This window comes from Apteryx mantelli, chromosome 5 (assembly GCF_036417845.1).
Source record: "Apteryx mantelli isolate bAptMan1 chromosome 5, bAptMan1.hap1, whole genome shotgun sequence".
In the NCBI taxonomy this organism is placed as follows: Eukaryota; Metazoa; Chordata; class Aves; order Apterygiformes; family Apterygidae; genus Apteryx; species Apteryx mantelli.
Window position 1 is genome coordinate 68,160,853 of NC_089982.1, and position 15,906 is coordinate 68,176,758.

At 37.5% G+C, this 15,906-nt stretch overlaps 1 protein-coding gene across 1 annotated transcript in view; it reads right to left on the reverse strand.

Moving 5' to 3' along the window:
* Positions 1-827: 827 nt before the first annotated feature.
* LOC106498639 (cytosolic beta-glucosidase-like) overlaps positions 828-15,906 on the reverse strand; it is a 69,350-nt gene continuing 54,271 nt past the window's right edge. The window contains 1 exon segment of the mRNA XM_067297252.1: positions 828-973. Coding sequence (XP_067153353.1) covers positions 915-973 — 59 coding nt within the window. The 3' untranslated portion in view covers positions 828-914.

Here is a 15,906-nt window from a genome sequence, read left to right on the forward strand (position 1 = left end):
ATCATGCCTTATCCTACATGGTACAGAACGTACTTCCTGTGCACAGGAATTACTTGTGCAGAACAATCCAGTGCTGCCGGCCAGGTCCCACACAGCATGATAATGTAGCAAACTTGTGTGAAAAAGTTTAAAAATGGATTCATTCACATTTGCTGAGTGTGATATCTTGGTGCGGGAAGGCTTTCAGCATCTTCAGATAAGTGCATCTTTGTCTTTCAGTAAAGACAATCCTAACAGGGTTAAATGTAGTTTATAGAGGATAAGATAAAGACTGACATTAGGAAGGATTATAGTGGAATTATTTATCAAAACTTAGAGAAATGAGGAGAGTTTCAGTGACCTATTGTACTGTAAAAAATGAAATTGCAAGAAAGATGTCATTCTCAGAGCTACACTCTCACTATTTCTACAGTGCAAACAAATCAACTAACAGTCCATTAAACTAATAAGAACTGTATATTGTGAAAATACACTTACAAGAAAACTGGAAATATTATATAGAGTTTCCATCACAGTCCCATTTATTGCTGGTATAGTGGTAAATAAAATATTTTCAGTTCCGCATGGCACTAACAATATACAAAGGCATGTAAAACCTGCTGCATGAAAAGGCTTGAGGTTGGATTATTAGGATGGTAGTTCCTAACTCATAACTCTGCCAGCAGTAATATTCAGCACACGTGTTCCTTAGGTCTGTCTCTATATGTATACAGCGCATCTTGAGAGAAGGTCATTCTTTATAGATGTTTCCTTCCCACTGGCAAGGCAAAATCTGGAAATAACAGCTTCTCAGTAGAGAAATGCCATGCTGTTCAAACCTGGGTAGATAAAAACATTAGCAAAATTCTCATAGAGGAAAGCTCGGATTTTTATTTCACTTAGAATAGCTTCTCTGTCACATCACTTTTACAGTTTCATCGATGACGAGGTAAGTTTCCTCTCCTTCTTTGAGTGGTTGTCATTCTTTCTGAAACTAAAAAAGCACTGGTAGTAAAGAAGCATCATCATTAGCCATATTGTGATCATTGTTCTTAATGAGAGAGCTAAGAAAGAAGAGAAAACTTCTTACATACTAGCAAAAAAGAAGTAGATGTCTGCAAAAATTAAGGTTGTATGCATATCAGAATTTCAGTGAACAGAAAGCTAATCTCATCCTTAACTGCTGGACCATCTTTCCATAAAATACCAGTGCTTTTACAAAGCCCTTTAGAAATTAATCTTTAAGTCTAGCCTGAGGAAGTATTTTTATGTCCTTATTTTCAAAGAAGTGAAAGCAGAAAAAGGTTTAGCAGTATAACAAATCTCCTCTCTCCCATTTTATGCACTTGTAAAACAATAAGTTGGAACTTATGTATTAGGTGAGGACCAAAGAGAAATAGGTCTTGATGACACATATAAGTAGGTAGACATTTTCCCACTATACAGATAGATAAAAAGAGACATAGATGTTAAGAGACTCTCCTCACTGACACAATAAATTAGGTAATAACTTATCGAATCCTCAGAAGGCACTCTCTGAGAAAAAAATATTTAAAACTTTGTTTTGATTATTCCATTTTAAAGTACTAGTGGTATCTGCCTAACTCACACAGTAGTTTTATGCATTGTAATAAAGTAATATTGGCAAAGTATAATGATTAATTAATAGTGGACAACACAGAACTTCCTTGTTTCCAGTATTCATTTCTCTAGATCTTGAGGGACCAGTAAGCAGAAAAATAACAATAACCTTTTTTTTAGGGTAGCTCTTGACAATCTTAGCCAGTTAGAGAACTGCACAGGGAAACTGGCACAGAACATAAGTAACACACATGCTTTGCAAAGTCTTCAGTGGCCTGGTGCCTCCAACTCTATTTTAAGACTTAAATACAATGTACCGATTACCTGGCATTTGACAATGTCCCTTTACAGATTTGTAGAATTCCTCAATATTAGATTGTTCTAACCTCATTTACATGATACGAAAAGAAAAGGCAAAGTGTGTACACCTACAGCAGCCTATGTGTAAGGAAAGCTTTTATTTTTCTTTCTTTTTTTGGCCAAAAATTGAGTCACAGCCCTGATACAATACACATAAGTCAAGCTAAAAATACCATAGTGTGAAGGATTAAAACCCCCCCACTAATTCTTCAAGTGGATTTAGTACCATATTCCCAGAAAGTCACATCCCTATATGGAAAAAAAAATTAAAACATTTTAAGGCTACTTTTCCTCTTCATAGATCAGCAGGATGCAATTGCACAAGTTACACAATTCATTGTCTTATGATTACATTTACTAAAAATTCCATATATGATGGTTTTCTTAAACCTCAAGATTTTTATTCCAGTATTAAAAATAAAGTGCTGTTTTTATTCTCTCTCCTTTCAGTGTGTTTCTCTGAGGTTTTTTGTACTTTAGGCTCTTTATTATGAGCCACAAAAGACAATTATATCCTAAAGTATGGTGATCACTACTGAATATGATACTCCAGGTGAAGTATATAACTAGTAATTAAGCACTATTAATTCTATTTAGTTTGATTTATTATCTGTTTCTCCAGGAATTAAACATAGCATTCTATTTGACATATGTACTGCAGTTAGGAATTCAACAGCAGGTTAGAAGACATTGGTATAATAATTCTTTGCTGGTCACTACATTGGAGATTTTTTTAAAGTATTAACTGTGCATAAACGATTTGCCCACTTATATATATAAAAATTAATAACTGAAACTTTTGACCTTGACAAACTGCGATCACTAGTACTTGAGCTATCTTGAATCACTTCATTTGCGATATTCTCATTAGATAGTCAAATTAGCTCTAAAATATACCTTCTAATTGCCTCTAAAAAAATCCTGGTCCTCTGATGAGTTGACATACTGTTTTGACAAATGTAGCTGAAATTTTTTGTATGAAAGCTTTTTCAGCTGAAAAACCTTTTCAAAATTAAAATCTGAGAAATGTTGATTTTCAGTTTTTTGTTTTTCACTTAAAATGTAGCTTTGTTTTATCTTCCTAACAGTGAAAAATATCAGGTTTCATTTTTATTACATGTCTTTATCCTAGTCTCCATTTCTTTTGTGTCCCTCTCTTCTACTATCATCTAGTTAGAAGAAGATATAAATCAGTAGGAAACGAGACAACAACTCCCTCACATTACAATTACTGTAGAATAGCTGGTACATGATTACTTATTACCTGCAGTCAATTTTTTTGGCTATCTATAAGCTAAAGAATGTGGTTGGTGAGGGGATGTGAAACAAACAGGCAAGGGAAAGGGAGCGTATGGAAGTCAGGGCAACACTATCAATTAGTACCACAGTCTTTGCTACCAAGGCAAAATTCACATTCTCCGGTTCAGAAGTGGCAGGAGCCAGGTCTTCCATGTGTTTGGATTTAAGACTAATTCAAAAAGTAGCTTAGAAAGATCTGAAGTACACAAGTTCAAAACCAAGTCCTCAAATTTGCCACCTAACCTAGAGACACATGAACTTCCTAAGGGCCACAATTTTTCAACAGCCTTTTAAGTTTCTCAAGCATTGGCATTTCTACATTGTTGTGTGTCCCAATGTGCATCAGTTCTCTCTGGTATTTGTCACATATTTAAAGCCAATAAGACTCTACAGTTAGATGTTCCTCCATCTAACTTATCTCAGGGCAGTGAACGGAACAAAATTTAAAGGTACAAGGTTCCATTTTCTTTAAAAGCAGAAGCTGAAGTGGTATGTCTACTATAGCCATAGTTTGATAATTACAATACTCCACCTGCGGTAATCTGGGTGAAAAATAACTGGGCTGGGAAAGAAAGAAAAAGAGTTTTCTTAGCCACCTAAGTTCCCCAACCCAATTAATGGAACGTATGTGCCTGAGGGGTCAACCTGGAGGTGGAGATGAGGCGTTGAGAACAGGGTGCCTATTTAGACCAGCCCGGTTGCTGAGAAAGTGGAACTACAGCCTTTGTTCCCCTTCTGATTTGTGCCAAAGGCCTCGATTCAGCAAAGCACTTATGCATGTACCCAAGATTCATTAAGAAAGCAGATCTTCATCTAGGGCAGAGAGAGGTTTTACATCAGCTGAGGATCTGACACATTAACTTAAACAGCACAGCTTCAATGATCTGGTTAGAAGAGAAAATATATATTTTTTGCCATCTTCTTTTTCTCCATCTTCTTTCCCCAACAATTCAGTTGTTAATATATGTCCCTGTGAGATGGGTGATGCATTTAAATCCTTTCAAGCTGAGGAAGGACATGAATCCAGGTGTTCTGCTTCCTAAATAACTGCTCTAACAATTGTGCCTGTGAAATAATAGGGAAAGTGATGATACTGGCTGTTTCTTTCAAACAATGACTACAGATCTATTCTGGAGAGAATATCACCCTGTGGGTACCTTGTTAGACACAAGGAGCTCTGTAACATGCTACACAGCACAGCGAGCCTCAGCATCCTTGAACTCGGGGAGGCGGGAGCACAAGTCCTGCCTTGGTGCTAGCCATAGAATCTTAGCAAACAGGGACTATTCCTTAAATTGGGATCTACAGAGGACAACTCAACAGCTTTAGGATAAATTTCAGGTCTTGCCACTTTAGTCACAAATTGAGAATTAACTAATCACTTTAAAGTTATACAACTTCTAAAATTACTTTCTATAAACAGATGCAGTAATAAAGCTGTTTTGTTTTTAGAGTCATTTTGAAGATGTTAATTTGTGTAATCAATTAATGGACAGCATGAGAAATACATGTGGCTTTAAACAAACATTTTAAGTTTTCATTTAAACAGAAGAGAAATGAAGAACACCCTCTTTAGTACTCAGATGACCTTCCAGATTTCTGTGTACAGTATCTATGGATTTTTAAGTATAATTAACAACTTCCATTTCAGTATTTAAGAGCTTCAAGTTCTGTTTCTTTGACAGTCAAAAGCTAATCAATCTTGTTCTCAAATGCTAATACATGCAATTAAAAATAACATTAATTGAAATACTGCAGGGGCTGTTAGTTTTTTTTTTTTTTTAACCTCATGGCAACACTAATTTACAGTACTAATTAGCGAATTGCCCTTTGTATTATAAATCTTTGGAACAGAGAACTGGCCTTTAAAGCCCAACAGAGAGATGCAGATGGTCATTGTACTTTCAGTAAGCCTTCATGCTAACTATCAGGATGTTCATTTCACCAAGTAAACCAAACATGATGGATTATATTGTTTACAATAAAGAATATTAATTTCTGCAAAGAAAAATGCATTACTTATTTGTCCTGTTGTAAAACATTAAAATATCCTTCATAGGATAGATGATACACCACCCAGTTGCCCTAATTAGAAGAAGAAGTGCACCTGCCTCATATGAAACACAGGAAGGAAAGGCAAACTGTCAATATGTTATAAAACTGAACAAGACAATCTAAGAAACACAGATAAAAAATACATATCACATATTGTTTTTAAACAAGCATAACTAAAATCTTTTTAGGGTGCAATTAAAAATTAACAGACAAAAATAAAATTAAAAATCAGCAAGTAAATTTAAAATATTTTAACTTTTTACCTTAGTCAGTTTTTCCACAACATTCAGTTTAAAATAACTATTAATACAGCCATTTTTACTCTCTATCCTAAGACACTTAGAGTAGTTCCTTTGCCAGAAATTTATCACAGACTCAAGGTCACTCTGATTTAAGAGGAAGGTTGGGAGTCTTTCATGATCACACTACAAGCTATGCAAACAAGGGTCCTGATTCTCCTTAAAACTACCATTACAGCACCGTCTTATACATGTAAAGTATTCTTAGCTCCCGCTGTAGTCATGGAGGCTGATTTTCCAAGCAGTATTTCTGCTGGGGACTTTGGAAGTCTGATAAGACCTTTTAGCTTTTTAATAACAGGCGAACGGAAATGCAGCACACTGCATTTCCCACGGAAGTAATCATCCGTGCAAGCAGAATACCTGCTATTATACTACTGGGCTATAACAATGGCAGGGTGAGAAAGTTACTGCTTGAAACAGTAAGATGAGAGGTGAAGTGAAGGCAGATGACTTCAGTAAAGTGTAATAAGCTCAAGGGACTGTGTATGATGCACCGTGGCTGCTACTGAAGCTCTGACCTTCCAGAAATGCAAGTATTCCTCTAATGACAAAAAAAACATACTGGGCCCTAATCGCCCTTAGGAGAAGTAAGATAACCTGTTGCAGGAAGCCACTGATGTATCCCCTCATAAGTGGAAAACATTTATATGGGGACACCCCCACTTGAAGCACTTACTTAGGGCTCTGGGTGTGAAACTACTAATAAAGCAGGCAGTCTTTGAATAAGAATATGAAAGTAGATTTGTAGGCCTTTATCAGCATTTCACTGTTTAAGCAGTAGGAAAGTAGAATAGTCAAGACTGATAAGGTAATGATTAACTAATGAATGTTGATTCAGGTAACCTTTATTTAAATTGTTTCTGTCATGCTCCTGAAAGGAGAAAATTTCTTAAGATTCTCTCCTGCCCGGCTTTGTTCCACAGACATACTTGTGTGTAAATAACCACAGTGATAATCTGATGCTAGCTGCAAGTTTATGATCTGTTTTTTTGGCTGAAGCTGAAGTACCCAGAGAATAATGTAGTGGAGCTTCTCTCAAGTGCAGGATGATAGGGGCCTTAAGGGATCAGTTCAGCTGCACGTTAGTGATACAGGATGTATTTACATTACCAGGGATTGTGCTTTTACCACATACTCTCAGTCTTCCCTATGCTGAGGAAAAACTATTGCCAGCATGGACTACATGGTCCAGTGCTGGTCTCCTAATACTGATATCACCAAGGGAGCCAAATTTTAAACAGAAAAAGTATATTGTTGATCACGTTCTTGGAAGTTGTGTAAGGTGAAAAAGGGGAAAAACAGCAAAGATCGAAAGAATAATAATAAAAAAAGAGATGGTTTCACAATGAGGTGAAGAGCTACAGTTCTGGAGTCTAATCTTGATCCCAGCACTGATCTAAAATAATTGCTGCCAACAAACCTCAAGCTGTAGGTGGTAAAACCAACTCTGCCATTGGTTGTATCAAAGGCCAGGATAACCTTATGACAGAGGTTGGTCAAATATTGAAATATTTTTGCAGTTTGTAGCTCATTTGATTCCTAGGTCCTGAGAAACTGAACTGCTTAGAGGTGACATGCACCAGTTATTGGAAAAGAAAGAGCAATTGTAAGATTAACTATCAATACAATACCAGATCTGAATGTGAAGCACTGCATTTTCATCTGCCTCCTTCCCCATCTGTAAAATGGGGGATACTTAGCATTCTGAGACTTAGAAAAGCACTTTAAAGATGAAGCATGAAAGACTCTACTCAAAGTAAAAGCAAAATATTATCACTTTTTTTCTTCTCTCCCCCTCCCAAATGCCAAAAAGAGAAAAATAAAATCTCAATTCTAGGAGAGCACCTTGATATAACACTGGAACAGGTAAAGTACACGTGTCCTGTATAATAAAAGAAGGGAACAAATCCACAATCTTACTTGCTTAATATTAAGTCTTCCGGTCTTTTGTGAACAGCTGCAGATTGTAAGCATTGTGTGTAATGGTAAAGCAACTTGTTTTTAATCTAAGCATCAGAGCTATGTGTTTCTTTTCTAGGAAGTTACAGTTTTTTCCCATTAGTTTTTCCCATTGTAAATTCTTTTTGTTAGAAAAAAGGTTCAACTTTTTTCTCCCCATTGTCAGAAGAAGACGGCTGCTTAGTTTGTACAATGAACATTTTGCTATAAGAGCAAGCTTTTTCTTTGACTCTGATGTGAACCTTGCTAAAGCAAGGGGTCACTGACATAAAATTTGAATCTATGCTAATGTATTTTACAGGGATGTGACATCAACTTTTTCTTAATTGCTTCTGTCTGAAAACTTTTTGCTTATTTCTGCTTAGATTATGCCTTTCTAAGTTTAGGTTAATTTGGACTGACCCTAAGCCAGGTCTGTGCTCCATGAGGTAATAAGCTTCCGAGACACTCATCTGAGGTACAATTCCCTTCTTTCTGCCCTCTTCTTCAAAGAAAGTGAGGAGCCACAGCAGTGACCTGCTGCTGGTGCTGCTACACCCCTACATCAGTACTGCACTGGCACTATGAAGAGGTAAAGGTTTTACCTCTGATCTTGCTCACACAGTTTCTTTGGCGCAGTAAGCAGGACTCATGATCTAGTTACTATGTCCAGGGTTCTCAGCAAGGCTTCTGTGCAGACAGTCCCAGCTTAGCCTCTGATTTGTAAGATTTAAAAAAAATTATTATATGAGAAGCAGGGCCTGCTGAATGCAGCTGAACCTGGAAGCAGCAGTTCCCTCAACAAGTGGCTAACTCTTGTGGCTCTGGCCAGGTTCAAAACTTGGTGGTGACCGCTGTGACTCAGCAGCCACTGCCTTCCATGGGAGGTGTTCTGGAGCTGAGAGAAGCAGCAGCTGCTGAATGGCAGCTGGCAGTGAGAGCTGAACTCCACAGGAGCTGGGGAACTCCACCACTTACTGGGCACCTACCAGTCTGGAGGGACTGATGGGTGCTGCAGTCCTTGATGAGTTTCTGAGACCATCCAAAATGGTCCTTTCCTTCAAAGAGCATACTGAAGAGATGGTATGCTTATTTAAAAGAACAACCCCCAAATCAGTGGTAATACTACATAGCACCAAGACATACTGATGCACTTTGAGCATTGACTGTAGCTGAAAGAAATGAAAAAAAGAACATCAATATTTCACCTTATTTTTGTTAATTTACTTTGTTCACTTGTCAACATTTTCTGTGTAATCATTTTTTTCTCCTGCAGTCATTTCCCTCTGTTTGATTGGGGCCTTCACACTGCCTCAAGGCAAAGAAGAACATTTGAAAATAGAAGATTGTGGCTGTAAAATGACAAAAACTAGCAAGAGAATTCACAGGGTGTTGAAATGGCATGTAACATTGTTTAAGACTGACTAAATTCCAGGTTGGCAGCATCCCTTTAACATGCAGCTTAAATGATAGTTGCCAAGCCCACCTAAGACTATCCCGTAAGTAAAATTACTTCTCTGTTCACAGCATGAGATATTCCTGTTTCAATTTTATTATTATATAAAGTCATCAGGTCAGTAAGTGTTATTTCCTTATTTCAAATGTTAGGTTTAGGTTTTATGATACAGAATTTTGTAAGAAGGAAACTGTGCTGGTATCAAAACCCACATCTATTACTGTCATTAGCTGATCTTGTTAGTCCATTCTTTGGATGACTTTTGTATATCCTTTTACTGATGCGTAAGAAATACAAGGTCAAGGTTGGGTTTTCAAATCGATGTGGAAAAGTCCGAATTGACTGCTGTATTCACACATCTGTTCAAAGCTATCAAGGAGGGACCACACAAAATATCCTTAAGTTGGACATCATCAAGAGAAATGGCTGGAATTAAAATATAACATACAGTTGCAAATGTGGACTGTACATGGATTGGTTTTTTTTTATAATGTAGTTTTAAATGCATCAGTGACCCAAACTGTAACACCAAGTATTTACAACCTGTCTTTTTGCGACTATAATCCAGACAATCAGTCTCTTCTTGCTGTTCATAAAGAAACCTTGGCAGTAAGGTTAGGAAACCTGAATATTACGTTGTTTTATTAATGGGGGTTTAGATCTGTAGCTGGTCTCATGTTCCTATGTTTATAGATATTATATGCTAGATAAGGACTAACTGCTTTAGTAAGAGTCTAATTCCAAAATATAATCTCATCTCAGCTGCTGTTTAATGTTGGAGGTGCTTACAGGTCCTAGGCATTTTAATTTTTGCTGTAAGTTTTCTAGTCACCTACCTGTTTGCTGCTGGATATGCTCATAATTATGAGTCTTATTTGTTCTGAACAAGCACAAAACTAAATGCAATGGTATTCACAAATCATTTTTTTTCCTCCGATCTTACTTTCATGGCCTGATTCAGATGATATGTTCAGAACATGCTCACCAGTCAGCTCTACCAGTAAGTAGTGGAGAAAGACAGTGATGATGGCAGCACTGCCCATTTACACAAGAGACCAGCACTGAAGTACTGATGTGGAATTTAGGAGATTTGAACTTTAATTGTCCAAAAGGATTTCAATCCACATCCTAAAAAGCATGCTATAGGTTATTCTGTGGGATGGTCTCAACTCCTTCTGCAAACTCTAGAACAATTAATTCAGTTTTCACTGTCCCAAAGAGCATAAAAGGATATTCTGCTCTAGCGGATAGAACCCTGTCCTTGGGGAGAGCTGGGTTCCAGTCTCTGCTGGAAAACAGATGACAACAAATTTAATTTTTCTTGCCTAAGAGTAACTGTTACAACTCAGTATTCAGAGTGCTTAACCTAAATCTTGGTGGATTATGTGAAAGACAATCTTCAAGTTCAAGTTGCCCGCAGACAAACATTACACAACCAGAACTAAAAAACAGCATAGCCACCTTATTAACTCCCCTTCTCTGCACTTAGAAATGCTCTGGTGCAGAGTGAGTTGGAGAACTAGGGTAGGGCATTAAACTTTTCTCCCTTTCCTCCACCTTTGTCTATTAAAACCAATCTATATAGGAGCCTTCTGTCCAGTAAACTAATGAGTACAAGACAGTGTTTACTCCTCTTCCTAGCTGCGTTTTTGTCAAGAAAGGGTTGGTTTGGGAGCCTAATTTGGAGATGGTTTAGTATTGTGAAATTCAAGTGGAGTGAAGCACATAATTTCTGGTTTTCTTAATGGTACCTTTAGCAACTTCTCAAAATGACAGCTTTTATGGCATCACAGTCTGAAATGCATTGTATATGTATTAAGCACAATGTTGCACTCCAATTTCTAGTTACATTCTACAGCACAGTAAACAAGCAGCATGCATGATTTAATCACCATACAACCTCTGACCGTCAAATTGCTATTTAAGTAACACATATGCCACGAAGCATATCACTGTAACCATGTTATCGCTTGACTTCCCTTCTCTATGCTTACATATATTTTGGTGCATGTTTTGTTAAATAACTAAGGTGAGGTTTAAAGAACCTCCGGCTACCCTCTAGTTCTTTGTTATTCCATGAACACCAGACTGTGGCACATTCCCCTGTATCATATAACAGAGTATTAGCCATAGTTGTATTTTTTTTTGCATATAATATGAGGGTGGACATGAGACACAGCTAACAAAAATGATCAGGTAATTATTTGCCTGAATAGCTCTTTGAAGATTTTCTTGGAAAAAGTATCAAGAGAAATTGCATAAAATTTGACAATGCTCACATAACTTGGATAATCAAAAACAGGCAAAAATTAAGTGAAGAAAACCTGGATTCCTTTGATTGGTTTAACTAAGAAGATAAAACATACCTAATCTGCTTTTCTTTTCCATATTCCTGGAAACATAATCATGCATGTCACTAACTATACATATGCATAATTTTTTAACAAAATGTAACACAGAAAATCAGTCTCTCAAGAATAAATCATGCTGCTACTGTAAGGCCAAGGGAAGAACAGAAAAAAGTAGTCTTCAGAAATGACACTAGGTCCACAACTGCTACAATTATGCAGATTCAGTAGTGGAAACATGACTTCTTTTTGTGACAGGAAATACTGCATGGTTAAAACCGACGAAGAGCTTGCTGTGGTGTGTGAACTGCACAATAGTATGCTTTTGTTAGAAAATAAGCCATTGAGGAACCTACAGTATAAGCCTGTCTGCATCCAATAGACTAAATAGGGAAAGAAGTACCATCATGTGACTTGTCTGTTTGATTTATGAGGTACCTAAATCTTGGGGGAAAAACTTCCATGTATTAAATCTCTGCTCAAAACAGTGTTGCATGGAAAGATAACAGAGACTGACAGGAACATCTGTTGGTCCTAGGAAGCTGGAACAGATGTGATAAGCACTGCTCTTCTCTTGTTTCTACTGCTTTTGACTTAAAACTATTAAAAGGGAGAGGCAAAGGCAAATTCAAAGATGAGACACAAAAATATTATCCACAGTGAACTTTTGATACACTGCTTCCTTGATAACAGGACATTCTCCAGATACAGTGAATTTCATGCTGATACTTTGATTAGAAAAACACATTAGGAGCTCATTATTTCTAAGCCCTAAGCACGATTTTCTAGCACTGCTATTTAATTTGTGCAACAGCTACTGTCTGCATAGGCTAGATGAGATTTTTTTTGTTCTTCAGAAGAGGTTTACCATTACAAAATTTTATGAAAGATATTTTCATTTCAGTTTCAAAGAGTGAATACCTCCTGTTCCCAAGGATGTACAAGATGCATCACTGTAGAGAGGCCAACCCTCCTTTTGTCATGCTTGATAAAATTTTGCTCATTTGGGATATCTTTTTATACCAAACTCGGCTAACCAAAACTGAAGAAAATAATCTGCTACTGAATAGTAACTACCTTTTTTTTACTGGCTGCTCTGATATCTAGATACTATGAGGACAGGCACTTTATAAATAGGCATAGATCTGTCTGCCCCTATCATGCCATTTATCACTGTATTTGGAAGATCTTCTAATTACTCTGCCAGTGTAGGTGGTCACAGTAGCTGAAGGAGTTGCTTTAGGTATACTGCCAAGTATCTAATTTGTCTTGTCATCCTTCACATTAAGCGCCTATTTCTTGTAGGGTCATTTCTCTGTACTCATTCTTCCTTGATAGCTCTGTTACCTTTGACACCATGGGCCACTTACTGCTCCACAAGATACTCCCCCCCTTAGGTTTATGTGACACCAACTTATTGCTTCTTCACCTGGCTGACAGCATTAGTATGTTACTGCTAATGGATCCTCTATTCCTCCCACCCCCCACCCATCTCTCTTGGCACTTCTCAGGGCTCCCTCATCATTCCTTTTACCCTCTTCACAGTCACTGCCTGGGGGGCTTTGCCAGATATCCTGGTCTCACTTATTTCTCATCATTAATGACTGTTAAATCTACTTCTCTGCCTTTGACACTTGCCCAGGCTTAACTCTGTGGTATCTTGTACTGGACTCCCCACTGTTTCCTTAAATGTTGCATGGCTAAGGACGAACGTGCAGCCTTATCTGTGGCACCTATTCTCCTAATCACCAGCTTATGCAGTCTCAGGGTTATTTTGACTGCTCCTTCAGTTTTATCTCCTTGCAATCACCAAAACTTTTTCCTTCTACAATACTGTTAGCTCCCGTCACTGCTCCTCTGTTCCCTCTGCCTAAATTTTAGCTAAGTTCTTTCTAACTGAATTGAACTGAACTGAACAGGACACCTTCTCTGACCTTCATTCTCTTCTTTTCCTTCATTTCAATCATTGTCTATTGTTCCATTTGTTAGAAAACTAATTCATCAAGTCTATTCCCTACCTCCTTTCAAAATCAGCAAATTTAGTGTATTTGCTAGTCTTTTGAAACTGAATCTGAAAAATGTAAAAGAGTATATTTGTTCAGAATATAGTATTTTTTAAGCCAATAGGGCCAAAACATTTGACACAATGAATATTTGAAACACTAACAAAAACCTTTGTTTGTTTGCTTGTTTTATACCAACGTGGCAGAGCAACTCCCTAGCTCTGTGATAGCACTGTTCATATCTTTGTGAATATGATATAGGATTTTTCTATTACATTCTGTGTTTTACAGTAATTTCTAATTCATCTTGAATTTACAGCTCTAGCAAGCAGTAACTTGGGAATGTCAGCTTCCAGCCTGCAGGACAGTTTCAGCATAGCTGATATCTCTATCTAGTCCTTCAAAATTGCTTTAGAAAACTGTTCCAGTTTTTGTAAAACACTTAACTATTCACTAGAGCAGGGAATGAATCCCAGTCTTCTTCCTGGCTGAAGCATCATACTCATTTTGTCTTTGGATTTTAGAGAGCGTGCAACTGCTTTAGCTGGAGGAACAGCTCTTCCACAGAGTATGGTATTACCTTGTATATTAGAACACACTTCTGAAAAGTGGGAGATGAAAGATAAAGACACACAGAGCAGAAGTGAATTTTGAATGTGAGTGTTGCATATCATGGGCAAATATTCTAACAGACCACATCTAACTCCTCTGCTGTTTTCAGTGATGGTAGATAGTAGGGGAACACGTTTTCAAATGGCAACAACCATGGCATAAGATAGCGAAAACTCTTATGCAATTATATTACTGCTTAGGAGGGGAAACATGGTTGATTACATGACTTAGTTGACAATCAGCAAGGGCATCTAGGCACTTAAAAGGGAGTTTTATGTTTGCTGGTGCTGAGTAAATGTTAGGTCATTTAAGCACGTTAGGTCAGATTTGAATTGTCATCTTAGTAGTTCATTGAGTGACCAGCTGCTCTGCTTTGCATGTGTGAAATACTGAAAGTCTGCTGGTGGCTGTCCAGAGGAGCTTTTAACAGTGGTATTGCTGAATATTTTCCACTCCTCTATTTTTGCTTCATATTATAAGCTGCACTGCAAAGTTAAACACGAAGCATCAGTCAAGAAGGGTAATGAGAAATAGCAGATTTTCTGTGAATAGCATTTTCAAAAGTGTTGTTCTGAGAGTGACAACTTTATAGCACCTAATTGTCTGCAGAGGCACAAGCAGGAGGCTTCAGAGTATGAACCAGCAAAATATTATCAATAAACCACTTGGGATATTAACAAGGGAAAGAGCAGGGGGAAACACTGGATGTAATATAATAAACCTGTTTATTAGAACTCTCCAGCTTTTACCTATTTGGAGTAGGAAGTGCTCCAGGTAAGGTCATTGGTGGCCAGGACCATGAATACTCAGGATGAATGACTAGCAGCCCTTTATCCAGTCATGTTCTGTCAAGAGTATGACCTCCAGCTCTGACTAGGCAACTGTAAGAGAGCTTGCAGGCATAAAATAAAAACTTGAAAATTCTGTCAATGCGTACCATGAGCATGGAGGGGTCATTCGCAGGGGAAGTGGCTTTGCTCAGTTGAACTGCGTCCCATAATGACAAGCTGACTGTCATTTTTCTGGATAAAGCACCTTCTGTTCTCCTTACCTTAGGGTGTCTTTAGGAATGCTCCCATCTTTTTAAGATGCTACTATTAACAAACATTGGACCTAGCCCAACCCAAATTGTTCTGCATTAAGGATTTAATCTGAGAGCCAGTTATATCTCCCTTGCTCACTCTGGCTTGAGTACACTGATGAAAATAGGAGGATATGATATTTGCTATGAGAATACTTGTTCACTGCTTATCTGTTCTTGTTCCTTTGGGCTCCTTTTAAGATGGGATTGGCTATTTCTTACCAATACAGCTGGCAACACTGGATCATTCACCCAAATTTGTAAGAATGAGAAACCCACTGACAATGTCCCATACTTAAAATGAAAATGTTAAATCCTGCTTTTCATACTGATTTTACAGAAGTCATTGCAAATCAACATTTGCACTTAACTAATTTTACAGTGAGTACAATTACTGAATTACAGGTGTCAAGGTATTTCTTTCCTATTGGACTGCCATGAATACTGTTCATCATCAGCCGAGCTCATTCTTTCTGAATAAAAGGAAGTACATTTGCACTACGCAATCAATACTTATTCAGAAAATGAGATTCCTCACAGACCACAAAGTGAAAACTATGAAATACATCTGTCCTTGAAAACTTCTGGAACTGGTATATTATTGTATACAGAATCTTTCTCACTGTCAAGAAGCATTCAGTCATGCAGTGACAGAGAGGTAGAAATCAAATACACAGACAAATGATATATATTGATTTAAATAGATGCTTCATAGTCAAGAGGGGGGGAAAAAAGAATAACTTAATACTCATATACATGACTATCTCATACCTGGGCAGAGCTAGCAAATTCAGCAGAGGTACAGAGGAGAAAACTTTGACTTGAACAATGTAACTGGATGGAACTGAGACTTAGATTTCAACAGCATAAACTACAAAAGTACACAAGAAAC